The sequence below is a fragment of the Lygodium microphyllum genome, chromosome 25 (assembly GCF_053477565.2).
Source record: "Lygodium microphyllum isolate KBCC chromosome 25, Lygodium_microphyllum_v1.1.10, whole genome shotgun sequence".
Classification (NCBI taxonomy): domain Eukaryota; kingdom Viridiplantae; phylum Streptophyta; class Polypodiopsida; order Schizaeales; family Lygodiaceae; genus Lygodium; species Lygodium microphyllum.
The window spans coordinates 92,066,371-92,082,107 of NC_141159.1; the positions used below are offsets into that span (position 1 = coordinate 92,066,371).

At 40.9% G+C, this 15,737-nt stretch overlaps 1 protein-coding gene across 2 annotated transcripts in view; it reads left to right on the forward strand.

Annotated features, from left to right (window-relative positions):
- Positions 1 to 9,113, forward strand: part of LOC148014501 (uncharacterized) — a 41,868-nt gene extending 32,755 nt beyond the window's left edge. The window contains exons 8-10 of one of the 2 annotated variants that reach the window (XM_087666275.1): positions 8,233 to 8,313; positions 8,423 to 8,477; positions 8,581 to 9,113. In XM_087666275.1, the coding sequence (XP_087522401.1) occupies positions 8,233 to 8,313; positions 8,423 to 8,477; positions 8,581 to 8,775 (331 nt within the window). In that variant the 3' untranslated portion in view covers positions 8,776 to 9,113. Of the gene's footprint in view, positions 1 to 8,160; positions 8,314 to 8,422; positions 8,478 to 8,580 lie in introns of those variants that run through there. The other variant, XM_087666276.1, reaches the window with a different exon arrangement.
- The last annotated feature ends 6,624 nt before the right edge of the window (positions 9,114 to 15,737 follow it).

The window sequence follows — 15,737 nt, forward strand, 5'->3', positions numbered from 1 at the left end:
AGAATCCTGCAACTGCTGAGTTGTCTCTTGCGTGCTCTGATACCAGCTTGTAGGGACCGGTTAGGCAGCGAGATCGAGACAGATCTCGTTACGCGCAGTGAGAGAGAGAGAGAGAGAGAGAGTGAGATAGAGTAGAGTAGAGAGCGAGCACGTTTGTAGATACAATGACGAGTGTGTACCTTTAGGCTTTTAGATAGATATATATGTGTAAGTACAAGTGCTAAGGGTGTGTTCACACCCGAGCATATTTAAAAGGCATGAGGCCTTTATTCCCAACAATAAGCTCAATGCTCTTGCTATCAAGTATATTTCTAATAAAGTGGTACTTCACCTGTATGTGCTTCGTCTTTGCATGAAAGACGAGATTCCATGCTAGCATGATAGCACTTTGACTATCACAATGGAGAACATGTAACTTTGTAATGCCAAGCTCTCCCACTAGACATGAAAGCCATAAAGCCTTTTTGCATGCCTCAGTGGCAGCCACATACTCTGCCTCTGTAGTAAATAATGCAATATACTTTTGTAGCCTGGAGATTCAAGAGATTGCTCCTCTTGTGAAGGTAAACACATACCCAGAAGTGGACCTTTTGCAATCTGCATGACCAGCATAGTTTGCATTCGTAAAGCAAACGACAGATGCCTTCCGCTTTCCAAAGCAGATGCACAAATCCTTTGTGCCTTTGAGATATCTCATAATACCTTTCACTGCTTCCCAATGCTTTTTACCAAGGTTTGCCATGTATCTACTAACCACTCCCACTGCAAAGGCAATGTCAGGACGTGTAGCAACCATAGCATATATCAAACTGCCAACTGTTGAAGCATATGGTTTCTTGGCCATTTCAGCCTTCTCATCATCAGATGTAGGGCTGTTCTCTACACTGAGTTTCACTTATAGAGGCAATGGAACCCCAATTGTTTCCCTCCCCTCCATATTGAAACGTTGCAAAACCTTGGAGATATACTCCTGTTGAGGTAGATAGAGCAATCTTTTTGATCGATTTGTGAGTATTCGCATGCCAAGAATGTGATTTGTATCACCAAGATCCTTCATGCCAAAGCTGCCATGAAGACTTTGCTTCAGTGAGTCCAAGGCATGAGTATCCCTGCCAGCGATTAGCATGTCATCAACATACAGAACCAAGATAATTAGGCTGCCATCTGTTGCTTTCTTGGTGTACAAGCAGTGATCCACTTAACTTCTATGAAAACCTTGAGATTGCATAAATGTATCAAACTTATGATACCATTCTCTTGGTGCTTGTTTCAGCCCATACAAACTCTTTTTGAGTTTACATACCATCTTCTCTTTCCCTTTTTCCACAAACCCTTCAAGCTATTGCATATATGTCTTCATGCAGAACATGAGAGAAGATCTCATCAAAGTCAACTCCATGTTCCTGCTTGTACCCCTTCCAACCAATCTTGCTTTGTACTTTGGTGAGGAACTAGAAGCGACGTTCATCTTGTAAACCCATTTGCATGGAAGGTTTTTTTGCCCTTTAGGCAACTGCACCAAGTTCCAAGTGCCATTTTTCTCAAGAGATTCCATTTCTGACAACATGGCTTTATGCCATTTCTTGTTGTCATGTCTGTCCATTGCTTCTTTGAAGCAAGACGGTTCACCACAGTCTGCTAGCATGATGTAATCAACCACATTCTTTGCACGGGAAACAAATCTATCACGTTGTTTAGTAGCCCAAGATGATCTCCTAACCCAATGATCATTATTTGCTGGCTGTTGAGCATTTTCAGCTTGCTGTCCTGGCATTTCAGCTTGCAAATCAGTATTAATAGCTTCCAGCATTATTTTTTGCATTTGCAAGTTCATTTAGGTTCATTTACAGCAGGTATTTGCTGCTGTGTAGCGGGCACATTTTGTTGTCCAAAAGGTATTTCTTTCCGGAATACAACCCTACGGACCTCCTCAGTCTTTTCCGGCTGTTTATGCATGCGATCTTCTCGAAAGATAACATCATTGTTGCATACTACTTTCCTTTTCTTGGGATCCCATAATCTATACTCCATTTCACCCTCGTCACCATATCCTAGAAAAGTGCATTTATAGGACTTTGGCTCATGTTTGCTGCGTTTTTCTTTACGAATGTGCACAAATGCTTTGCAGCCAAATATTTTCAAGCGTGCATACGAAGATGGCTTGCCCGACCACACTTCTTGGGAAACTCCCCTCTCCCCCTCCAAAAGACTTGTTGGGTGAGTGATTAATCAAGTGTATGGCTGTTAGAACACCCTCTGCCCAAAAACCATGGGATAATTAATGCAGCATGAGACAACATGGTACGGACCTTATCCTGTATAGTCCGATTCATATGCTCTGCAACTTCATTTTGGGGTGGATCATGAGGGGCAGTGAGTTCCTTAATTATCCCTTTGTCACAAAATGCCTGAAAAGTCTTGGACACATATTCCCCACCATTGTCAGAGAGCAAAGACACTTATGTATCTCATGAGTTTGATTTTCAACCAATGCCAATAATTTTTTAAACTTGTCAAGTACTTCATCCTTGCTACGAATAGGGTAAACCTATACCTTCCGTGTAGCATCATCGACAAAGGTGACAAAATATTTCTTTTCCCCTAAAGATAATCCTGGCATCTGACATATATCGCAAATGTACTAACTCTAGAGGAGAAGATTTTAGTGAAAGAGACTTCTTATAAGACGTCTGTGCATGTTTACCATAAACACAATGATCACAATGCTCAAAATCAGCATAACGAAGACAAGGTAAGTAACCCAAACGAGAAAACACTTTTATTCCGGTTTGATTCATGTGTCCCAACCGGCAATGCTACAAAGAAACACTTGGTTGCTCGGTCACTGCAACAACATGATCACTCACACTAGATATATGGAGAGGATACAAGGTATCACTTTTACAACCTCTGGCAATCACTCTAGATCCCTTACAGATTTTCCATTTCCCATCACCAAAGGTGGTATGAAATCCATTGTCATCTAGCTGCCCTGTGCTAATCAAGCTCTTCTTGAGCTGAGGTGCATGCCGTACATGCTGAAGTGTGAAGACAGAACCGTGCTGAAATTGCAACTGCACACTGCCAATACTTGCAATGTCACATGGATAGTTGTTCCTAAGATGGACAACGCCATGTCGGCCCCCTATATAGTCAGAGAACCACTCACGATAAGGGGTGACATGAAAGGAAGCACCTGAATCGAGAATCTAGGTATACATGTCATCATTTGCATATGCAAGTAAAGCATGTGTACCAAAGTGCGAAGAGACAAAGAGTACATCACTCCCACTATCACTATAATGAGTGACCAATTCATCTCTTCAATTTTTACATTGCTCTTCTTAGGCTGACTGTACTTGTTCTCTTCCTTGCTATCATTTGTTTTCTTGCCTTTTCCTTTCTTTTTCTTCCATTTGTAGCAGTCACGTTTAAAGTGACCCTTCTTGCCACAATGATGGCATTCAACATCCTTGCCATGTGATTTACTACGTCCCTTGCTATCATGTTTGCCTTTTTGCTGTGATCCGTTTAAAGTGACCCTTCTTGCCACAATGATGGCATTCAACATCCTTGCCATGTGATTTACTACGTCCCTTGCTATCATGTTTGCCTTTTTGCTGTGATCTGCCCCTAGTATGCAAAGTACTGGAAGACTTACTGGATGCATTGTTCTGCCGTTTCATTTTTTCCATGAGTAGAGCACTCTCTATATCAACATATAAAAGAATCGCATTAGAATTGCTCATAGTAGTCTTGAATGTATCCCAACTCTTTGGCAAAGTGCAAAGCAAGAACGTAGCCTTAAATTCTTCATCAATCAAGAACTTCAAGGCTACCAGCTGGCTAAAAATGGAGTTAATCTCACTCAAGTGAGTAGACATTGCTGTACCCTCTTTCATACGCAAATCCATAAGCTTTTTCAGCCAATACACTTTGCTTGCGGCACTCTTCTGTGCATACAGTTCTTTCAGTTGAGTCCAAATAGCATATGCAGAATCCAAACCTTCAATGTTAAACAGCAAGGCATCAGAAATCGATAGCTCTATGGTTGAGTGTGCAAGCTCATTTAACTCATCCCAGTCCTTCTGTTCCATATCTGCGGGGTTTGCCCCTTTGGTCTTAATCGGCTTTGCTTGCTTCTTTTGCATCAGGATATTGTAGCACTTTTTTTACCAGACTGCAAAGTTATTTGCTCCTTCAAGCTTCTTAATGTGCATGAGATTACTGCTGTCATTGCTGCTAGCCCTGATTTTCAGCCCAAATGTGACCAAACAATTCAACAAATGGAGGCTCAAACTGTCACACAAGTGATCAAGGTCAAACAAGTACCAACCAACAATAAATGACCACATAGAAGCAGAAATCTCAGATCTGCTAGTAAATTTTCAGAAGCACTAAACCTTGTGCTGCAATACTCCACAACTGATTACAGTTGTTTCAGGGAGAAATACATCACATTGCTTGAGAAGTCCCAAATTTTAGCTGCAATTTTTGTTGTATATGCACCCATGGGCACAAAATTTGACACGCACGGTCAAAAGCCCCAAAATTTTCGTGCTCAAAGCATCAACCATATATCTGCATTGTCTCTGACATGCATAGAATAGGCCAATTTTGCCAAAATAGAGCAATTTCAGCAAAACCCCCAAAATTTTCCAAGTGCTAGGTGTTCAAATTGCATGGAATTAAACCCGCATGTACATAAAATGACCAAATTGCGCACAAATTTTGCCCAAACAGCAAAAGTCCCAAATTGCACGGGGTCCAATGTGCATCAAGGTTGAGAATTTGGGTAAAATTCAGCCCAATTTTTACATGTACATGAAAAGCCCCAAATATTGGAGGCAAAATGTCACAAATTCCTGCAATTTTTGAGACAAATGTCTTGCTCTACATCACAATCCCCAAATCTGGGAAAATCCCCAAATTTCTAGATTGCTCAAATCTACACTGTGTGATTATGCGTGCAAACCCCCATCAAGAAAAAAGGGTAGAAGCTGATTTTTTTGAAAGAAAACAAAATTTATGCGTGACTTGACGTGGGTCCGTTGACCCGTCAGGTTCGTGACGTGACGACCCACTGACCGTTCGTCGTACGCCATGGTCCCATTGTCAGCGCCCCGCTGGTCACCGAGCAGTCGCTCGTAAAGTCGCCCGTTGGTCCTCCACTTGATTGCTCGCTGGTGCCACTAGTCCTCTACACGATGTTAAGAAGACTGATAGGGTTTGCACTGAGGACACACAGAGTGTACGACCACGACAGAAACACAAAGACACAGACACAGATGTAGAGGGCAAAACTCAAATCCTAAACGCCAAACTCAAAACTCAAACACAAACAGAAGAAGGGAGAGAGAGAACACAACTCTGAAGTGAATGAATGCTGTAAATGAATGTAAGAGTGTACAATGTGCTCAAGGGTAGAGCAATGTCGGAGTGTGACGTCCACCGAAGACGGATCCCAAGTCTGTGACCACCAGTCGGAGTGTAGGAGTGCTGAATAGTGAATGGCAGCAGGCTTGCAATGAATGCAGTGGTACAGCAGGTTAAATAGGTCACCTCAGCCTTGAAACAAGGCAGGAGTAGTAAGCATAGATGGCAGGCTGCAAAATGCAGGTTGAGAAGGGCAGAAACTGGCTGTTTTGGCTCAGCAGATGGTTTGCCCAGGCTGTAAACACAGTCTCAGCAGTCCAAAAAGTCCAATCAGCATAAGAAATCTCAAAACGCAGATCTGTAGTGGAAGAAATCAGTACTAGTGCACCTTAGATGACTAATCACTAGGTAGGAGCAAAGCCCATCCTGAAATCTAATACCATGTTAAAAGTGGATGCAACAATGGGAGCGTAAAAAACCCTTGTAATAGATCGCGTAACACGAGTGAAGAGAAAAGAAGAAACACTGCAAAGGAAAGAAGAACGCCGCACAAGAACTCAGAAATAAAAAGATGCTCGGGAAATGGAATTCATATGCCAAGACATGAGATAGTACAGAAACAATGTGAGCCATTGGCTGTATGGGCACTGGCACAGGTTCCCTATTAGGTCTGCCAGCATGCATGAGTAGACCATGGAGGAGGAATAGGGACATGTAGGGCATATGATGGAAATCCGTGTGTGGGAGTGACCCATGGAGTGTGTGATGTTGCACCATATGTAGAGAGTGGCAATCCTTGCGTTTGAGAGTGCGATAGATGAGGAATGAGTGTTCGAGGGAAGTGAGGGGGATATCCATCACCGCCATCCCAAGATAAAATGATGTGCTCACTTGCGAGTGTTGGTAAGGCACAATGTTACAAGGTAACATTCCCCCTAATGATGTACCAAGGTGCAGAGTGGCATTCACACGAGGTTAGGTGACATGAGGTGTAGAGAAAGAGAAGGGACTAGGAGCAGAGATGGAGGTCCCAACTTGTGTGCTGGATGCAAAAGTGGAGTCAATCCTAAATTATTGAATGCAAAAGAAAGAGAATTTGGGAGATAAGGGTGGGATGAGAGGGAAGTGTGAAAGAAAGTACCAACTTCATGCGTGGAAGAAATAGAAGATATAGTTCGAGGTATACCTATAGATCTATATTTGAATCTAGAGTCTTGTCGATTAATATTGACACATTGAAAATTATCTGGATTCTACCCACCAAACAAAGAAAGAGAGGAGGGTTTTGATTCTTGTGACTCAAAAGGGGTTATACGAATTGACATTAGGCTTGGTTGAGTTGAAGAAGATGGTTCGCCAGTCGTCCCAAATGCCATATGTCCTTGATCGGAGAGAAAGTGAAGGTAAAGCTGAAGCATTGTCTTCCTCGTCAAGTCCATAATACCTCCTTAGGGCCTTAAGTGATGGAGAAGCTTGAAAAGACATTTTGGAATCCCAAGAGTTTGAGATATTGTGAAATGGTTATGCGTCGTCCATGTATCTCGCAAAACCAAGCCTCCACAATACCAAAGGATACATAGATGCAGAAGGATCCTCCCAAAATAGGTTTTTGCATGTGGGACACGAAAACTCTCTAAAAATGCTCCCTATTTAATGAAACTTCTGGTAATTTACATGTTTTGAGGTTATCTAAAGAGCTAATCAGTACACAATGCATTTTTAGCTCAATAGTGACTATGTAGGGTTTCTTGCTAAATCGTAAAACCAACCTTAGAGATGCTGTATTAACAGAGTTTGATAGAGGGTCTTCCACATTATAACCTTAGTCACTTGGTATAAAATTTGTGTTATCAGCCCTTGCTGGTAGGCTAAGGTATTGCTGTAGAAGACACTGGGAAATATAGGTAATTATCCTCTTGTACATGCACACCATCTCAGCTGAATGGAATCTGTTTGATGACTCTCTTGTGCAAAAGAGTCATGCCTTCCATTCCCCTTCAGCTTTCAAGGTTCGTAATTGCTTTTCCCATTTAAAAGGTCTCCCTGGCCCTGTCTTGCATGTTTAGGTGGCAGTGGATGAGTATTTCCTGGAAGGGAACCTTCTGAAGTTCATTTAATGCTATGGTGTAAGGTGTGCCCAGTGTGTGGCAGCTGGGACAGGATGCAGTTGTGGTAGTAGCAAGTGAACTATTGTCATTGATACATCTTTATCTACATGTCAGATTCCTTCAAGGCTACCCAGAGCTGCAATTTGTTCTGCTTGTGTCTTCATGGCCATTGTTAACATTATGATGAGGATTGGCGGTGAGGGGCATATTGGTTCCCTCATATAGATGACACCTGTTTTGCCATGTTTTTGGCTGCATTGACTAGAAATTCTGTATGGCCTGTAGCATATCATCATAGATGGTGGGATGCACTTTTGTGACTCACAGTTTTTGAGAGAGTAGCATGAATTGCAGAGTCACATTGCGTTTACTTGATGCACTAGGTGACTCGTATGACTGATCTGCACATTGTGATTACATAGCAAACTGAAAATTCACAACTCAGATTGAGCAAGTCTTTATCCACAGTGTAGAAAAGCTTCAGTGCTAGCAGACCTTTTTGGCTTGGATTGTAGTCTGGTAGAGCGTAGTAGTCTGAGCAGTCACACTCGAGCACAAGCCTACTTGGATGCACATATGAATAAAAAGCTATGCCAATTGAGCTGTAAACAAATAATCTTGCTTAACTTGAATGGCTAGTCTTGTCTGAGACACGACACTCGTGAGTTCTTATCAGGTGCATTTTCATTCCATACTCTTAATGGATCAAAGAGCCTGAAACTCATGTTGGTGTTGGCTATCAAAACAGGAAGGGCAAAATTCATCCCCTCACACTGATACACCATTCAGCAACGTATCAAGCATCCCTCTGCAAGCTCATGGAGTATTGGCAAGTTGTCTATCTCGTTGCTCTTGTTACAAGATGTCTGTTCCAAGATGAATAAAATTGCCAGATAGTGATTGATTTATAATGGACTGGGCCGATTTATTTGCTGCAGCTTGAGTCCAGTTCTGAGCTCTTTATGGGATCGACTGCAGCAAAACAAATCACGAGTGAGTAGTATGAGTCAGACGTCTGTCAATATGAAAAGATATTTAAAATAGAGATTATGTTTCTTGTTATATCTCATGAAAACAATTTGCTACATTATTGCAGCTCGCTCTGCTTCGGGAAGAAGCTCATAGCTTGCAACTTCAACTTCTTACCAGGAGTAACCGCGTGCCACATACACAAAGACGTGCCTCTGGGGGGGCAGTAAGGGGAAACACCTACTCGTCATCCCCTGAAAAGAGGCTTGCAGGTGACTTGAGCAGCTTGAAGAATGAACAAAAGGGGTTCAAAACCGTGTAACCAGGTTCTATGATTTTGGAAACACTCTGTTGTCAATCAATGCATGCATGTCTGGCCTCTGTATTACAATCCCGAGAGAGCTGCTTGTTTGACACGTTCAGAATCAAGCAGATCATAAATGCTTAGAGCCAGCGTGTTTCCCTAGCTTGCCGCAAGTATCTCAAGGCTAAATGACAAGCCAGCCATCCTCTCTGTAGCAGTGTTGTAAAGATATATACAGAGTACTTGTAAGCAGTCCTGAAAAGACACAAAGATTGGTGTACATAGATGTGAACTTCACCCTCTTCTTCGGAAACAGTTGTTGGGTTATTGAGGAACTGGTTACTTCTTTGATGTTATGTGATGGAAGAGTACAAATTTTGTGGCCAGTGGTAGAAGCTAGTTGTTTTAACGAAAAACTGGAAGGATGAGGTAGATACCTGTTGCCCTGAGTAGGCTGACAGGGCGTTTCCTGACAATCTCTTCCCATGAGGATCCTTCTCGTAAGTCAAGTGGGGAAAATTACATTTCATCCACTTCAGAAATGCAATCACTTGCTTATCGGCAGCCCATACTAGTAACGTTCACCTGCAAGAAAGCATTTTAAGGTGAAGGTCTGTCATATTGTAAATATTATCGTATTGCGCATTGCCATAACGGCAAGGAAGAAAGTCAAGCATTCTCTGCACCTACCGTTTATTGTTTATTGTTTTCAAAATGTCAAAAATTCACCAACACGTGCGTCAAATAAAATCCTCTGAAGAAGTAAAATTAAGCGTGTACTTGGCCTTGTTCTCTAGTTTACTAATGTGGTTTATCACCATGAAGAGATTGTAGCTCAGATCTCAGTCCACAACCTGACCCTCATTGCTTGAGGATTTGCGTTCATGGCAAGCAAAAGCAAACATGAACACACAGCACTGCCATCTTGGGGCATAGCATCTAGCAGCATTTTACAAAGTTGAAATATTCTTTCACAAAGTGCTCCCTCAATTGTGAGCTTAATTCATTGAGTTGGAGCTTGTATAGCTCCTTGTTGCCTTTCTTATCAAAGAGGAAAATCCACTATGGGGGGGCGCCATTAGCGCAAAAATGAAACCAATTGCTTAAGCTACAAAAGTTAATAAATATTGACCATATTTTAAACAACTCGTTGCTTAACCTTTTTGAACTCTTTTATGATGGTGTTGCCACAATAAATTTGCCCATTTGCCATTTTCATCTTGCCAGTTTGACTTCGTTTGCTTTGAGTGAAGTTGAAGTAAGTTCATATATGATTCACATTTTGGCTCCCTCTAGACATTTTGATTGATTTAGTGCATAGCTTTACGTTGCATGTTTTCAAACTCTAAAGTTCGTTGATTTTATTCTTGGTGCTTTTCCATGGTATCATCCAATCGAAACCTTTTCTTTTAGAGTTAGTCTTAGTTTTGTCACTAACCTATGTGAATCTCGACATCCTTGGATGTCGTTATTGTCTTTCACTTGTATGTTTTCATGCTATCAATTAGGAAGGCCTCCCAATTATGTATGGAATGTAATATTCTTGTGCAATATAGCTTCATCAACTATTGAAGAGATATGTGTCATACATTGCCAATTTGCCTCCTTGTTTTAAACCTCCCCTTGCATTGTAATTCTCATTTCCTCAATTTCAGCCCAACTCTTCTTATTGGCAATGGCCACCTCCATTGCTAGCTTTCCCTTTAGTTTTATCAAGTGCATATGCATGTTAGAAAGTGGGTTTGCCAAAACGACATTCTCTACTTCCAAGTTGTGAACTTGATGATGCAAGTATTCCACCCATAGGCTTTGGCTCTTGATTTGGCTTGGGTGGTGATGCCAAGTCTACGGAGAAAGTGTTTGGGTACATCTTTGTCAATGCAACAACTCAGATCTAACCTTCACCCTATGGTGTCGCCCTTGCATTTTATGAGCATGTGGGGGAGATTTGAAATTACTTAGCTCATCCATGTGAACAAACCTTTATGTCGAGGGTCGGGGGATAAAGTGTGAAAAGGAAACTATCACTGTAGACACAAAATACTTGTAGATTGAAAGGATGTGTTAATGAGTTGATGCAAAGTGACATGTAGACTAAAAGGAGCTTCAACTTGAGAGATGGAATGGCTAAGCTTTTGCTTGAGAGAGAGAGATGAAATGAAATGAAATATTAACGTCTAAAGAAAGGCCAATACGACATTTGAGACCATGAGTTACAATTATCTATATGATGATACAATTATTTGAAAGGTAAAGAAAATGAAAATTTAATAACAAGTACAAGAAGACTAAGCACTAGAAGTAAGGAGAACTCTAATTGACAAATAAAGAGCTCTAGTTGATACAATCTCATGGTGATGTAGAGGACATGGATCTAGCTTGGATAATAATCTATTGTATCTGCTTATGGAAGTATCATCAACACTTGTCGGGGTCTGGGACATTTGGACTGGCCAACATTTGGATCGACCAATACTCGTATGCATAGATGACTAAGGATGTGGCTATGTTGAAATTGCTCAAGTCTATCTCACGAAGAGATCTATAAGCTGCCTTTGAGTGGGGCCTTGGTGTGTTGGAGCTATTACACTCGTGAAGAGTGAGTCTCAAAGCCATCATATCTCTGGGAGGAAGAGATCAAGGCATTGTTGGTTAATGAAATCCATGACTCTAGATAGTGGCCCAAACCCACATCTGGACATATAGAAGACATGGCCTTGGATCTCGTAGTATGTTCGGTATCATTAAATATAGTGCTTCTTTATCTCGGGCTCTAGCTGACATACTAGCATATGTGCTCTTCTAGTGGTATAGATTTATATATGCTAGTCTCAATCTCATGTATTGGTGCCAACCATGTCCTCTTGACGTCTAGTTGGGTGAGATACATCTTAATAACCCTGCCAATCTCTATGAGTGGCTTAATGGAAGCGATGGTGCATGAAGGAACTACTAAAAGGAGGGCAGCTTGTACATGCCAAAGACATGTAAGTCAAACCAAGCTGACATTTGTGCATATCAACATGAATTGTCACCGTCCCTGGTAAATTTCCAAGAGGACTCAAGAACAAACCATGCATATCTATGTCTAGGTAGATCCCATGGGTTGTGTATGTATGTGACTGATTGAGTGAGGGTCTCTACTATAATTCATGTGGTAGTTAGCTTATATATGATGATCTCATGTGATATTGAGGCCTTATATTTAATCATTCTAGAAATTATGGATACAAGTAGCCTCTCCATCAACCTCCATCCATGATATGCGTGACTTGATCGACTGTAGTGATCAAGGATTGTTTACTTGTACTCAATAGAGTAATGTGAACATGACTAATGTATCAAAGAGCAACATCTTGGTGCATGGTTCTTGAAATTGCACTTGTGAACACTAGTCTAGTATCTGTTGTCTTGCTCATAGAGAAAGTGGGACCGATAAATAGCACCCCTAAATATGTATACAAATCCACATAATCCAACTCCTCTTGCCTATATGTGAGTTTGTGTGCTGACCTCCTGACCCATTGTGGTGTAGTGTTAAATGCCATCACCTTTGGTTTAACCAAGGTTCACCAAGGGCCCACTATCTACTACATAAGAGTGTAGTGGATCCAAATGTCTTTGTAGCCCATGTGGAGAATTAATTATCAATGCAATGTCATCGGCATGTAAGACGAGATGCATCCAAGTGCTAGCTAGTGGAGCTTCTTCATCTCCTTCTTGGGATATGTAGTCAGCAATCCGATCAATGTATAGGCCAAGTAGTGTTGGAGAGGGGGTATCCTTGCTTCACCCCAATGTTGGAGTGAACATGAGTTGAAAGGTCCTTGAGTGTTCATGCTTTGCCCACAACTCTCTCATTGCTAGAATCCCCCAACTAAGCTCTTGAGGTATTCCCATAACATTTAGTTTGTGTATCAATCTATCTCTTGGCATTGTATAAAAGGCTTTGCAAAAATCCATAAAGTAGCAAAAGATCCATCGAGCATGAGTCCTCCCCTCCTCAATGATTGCTTTGAGTGCGACGATGTGATCCAATGTAGAGAAGCCTCTCCTAAAGCCAGCCTATCCCTGTGCTTTAAGCCCCCACCTCTTTGCCTATCTAATCAATTAATGGGAAGGCATATAGCTTAGCAAATGTGTGTCCAACAAAAATAGTCTAATAGTTACTAGGTAGAGTGAGATCTCATGAATTGAGGATAGGTACAATGGTATTTTTGCTTCAACTCTCTAGGAGACCTTTGCACATGGCTTTGTTAAAACATGTAACCTAGGAACTCTTCCAGCGAATCTCCAATATGAATTAGGTGCTTGGCTACTAATCCATCATGCATCTTGTGCTTTACCTTTGTTGAGGTTGTCATAATAGTCTCATGGACCTTGCTCTTTGTAAAAAGAAGGTGGTGGTCTCTAGGTAGGGCTCTGGTGGATTGGGGAGAAGAGGTTGACTTGCTGTTGTGTACACATACTAGCTACATATTGATTCTGTGTATTGGGGGATGTGATGGGTGTGCATGGGCTATGCTTTCTTAAAAGCTATTATGCCTCTCTAGAATTTGACTCAAGAACAACTAGACCTCTCTCCAACAACTAGGCTAGGAATGCTCTCTTCTTCTGCCATATGAGGCATTTGATGATTAATTGTGCCTGCAAGTGGGTAGTGGATCCCAATGCTACCTCTCTTTGTATGCAAGCTCTAGTCTTGCGATACTCATAATCATACCAACTATTTTGAGGTATCACCCTAGTGGAGACCCTTTGTGTAGTTTGGAGTGAGATGAAGCCAAAAACAACCAATGAGACAAAACCATGTATAGTGATAATCATCACTAGATATTAAAGTGTAACGTGCTAAATGATGATGAATGACCTACTATGGAAAGAAGCTAAAGTGATGTACAATACAATGCCGATATAGGGGTGCAACTGAAAGAGGATGGAGTGGATAAATGGAGCAACACATGGCTTGTCGTGTGACTGAATAGTGTGATTGAACATTGGTGCTTTGATGACTTGCTCCACCCTTTGCTAGGATTGATGATGGGTAGAGTATGCCAAATATTGTGATGAGATAGTATGGGGGTAGCATTTTGATTGATCCCTCAACTCGATCATGTTGCTGTGACAAGAGTCCTTCATCTCTCTCATGCAACCTCTATGTCTAGTACCCCTGTAGCCATAGTTTGGATGCTATTTTGATCTTTTCAAATTCTCTAGATTGTCATCCCTCTTTGTGTAGGTGTAGTGTGTGTAGTCATTGTTTGGAACAAGTTTGTGAGTTGAGTGTTGCTCTAGTCTTTGTAAAGTGCTTGCCTAAAATAAAGACATATGGATCCTCTTGATCTCAAGTAGAAATTGGCCTAAGAGGCATTGGTTTGGGGACTACATGAGTAGATTGAGGGAGGTCCTTTGAAAAGAGTGGGGTATCTAGTTTGATTGTAAGCCTTGCACGCGCGTGCGCGCGCGCGCGCACACACACACACACACACACACACACAGAGAGAGAGAGAGAGAGAGAGAGAGAGAGAGAGAGAGAGAGAGAGAGAGAGAGAGAGAGAGAGAGAGAGAGAGAGAGAGAGAGAGAGAGAGGTTGAAGAGTATGTTTTTATATCCCTAAACATGAAAGTTATGTGGGTAAGGAATGAGTAGTAAGGCTAACCTTTAAACAAGCAAAAGCATCACTCCAATTTTGCTAAATTACTTGCAATCAAGTAATAGAGGTTCAAGGTATTTGTTGGAAGGATTCTTCTAAATCCTATACACAATTGGAAAATTATAGATACCAAATGGAGAAGAATGTGAAAATTATTCCCAATGAAAAGATAATGATCTCCAAAACATACAAAAAAAAAACATATAAATAAAGCTCTCTGTACATGTGAATTCAACATACAACACGTTCAATTCCACATATGTAAAATGATAAATATAATATAGTTCTAAAGCACATTCGAATATAAACTTATTGTGTGTTTTTCCATAAGCATAAGAAGTATGTTTCCATGACATAAAGTGATTAAGATAAACTTTATTTAATCTATCTTCAAACATAGAATTATTGTAAACTATGTTAAAAAATTAACTTATTTATATTGTTGTATCCAAAAGGACACATGAGGGAGAACCCACCATGTTGGAGGGCACATAGAGCAGCAATTGAAGGCAACCCGCCATGTTGGAGTGGAGGAAGGAGAAAAAACAAGCCGCCCTGCTAGAAATGGCCAACAATCAATAAAGAAAAGGGCATTTCTTGGCATGAGGCATAGATGAGGATAAGGGAAGACATTCTGCAGAAACTAGCAGAAAAAGGAGACCAAAGGAGAGGAGAAGATGGTGCCAATACACTTGCAAAAATGCTAAGTTCATAAGCACACTCTCTCTTCCTCTCTCTCTCTCTCTCTGTGTCTCTTTTTTAATCTCTCTTTCTACCTTTAGCTCCTTTATAGTTAAGAATTTTGAACTCTCAATCATACTTGTTCTCCATGCTCAGTAAATGTGTAGTTCAAAGAGAAGCAGTTGGATTCCTTATTTGGTTTTTTTTTTCCACTTTTTCCCTTTATATATTTGGATGGACACAACAAGCTCACTTGGAGCATGAGTAGACCAACATCTCCCCTTGGCACCCAACCTGACCAACATATGCAGATGCTTATTAATGCAAAACTTGATGATTGTTATATCAAACGATTATTGATCCATCCTAAGTACTATATCAAACCTGAGTTATATACACGATCCTAACCATATCAAATTTTTTGATCCTAACTATTTTGTAAGTATGTCAATAATCATCAAGTTTAATATATCAAATAATTTTGGATCAATAGTAGATCCACCCATTCTCTCACGAGTTTTTGATTCATCCTAGAGAGAGAAGAACATGAGAGTCATGTAGCCACAAAATGAATGGTACACTCATTCTTCATTATCTTCACTTATATATGATTGTATAATGTGTACATATACAAGGGGTGCTTTCC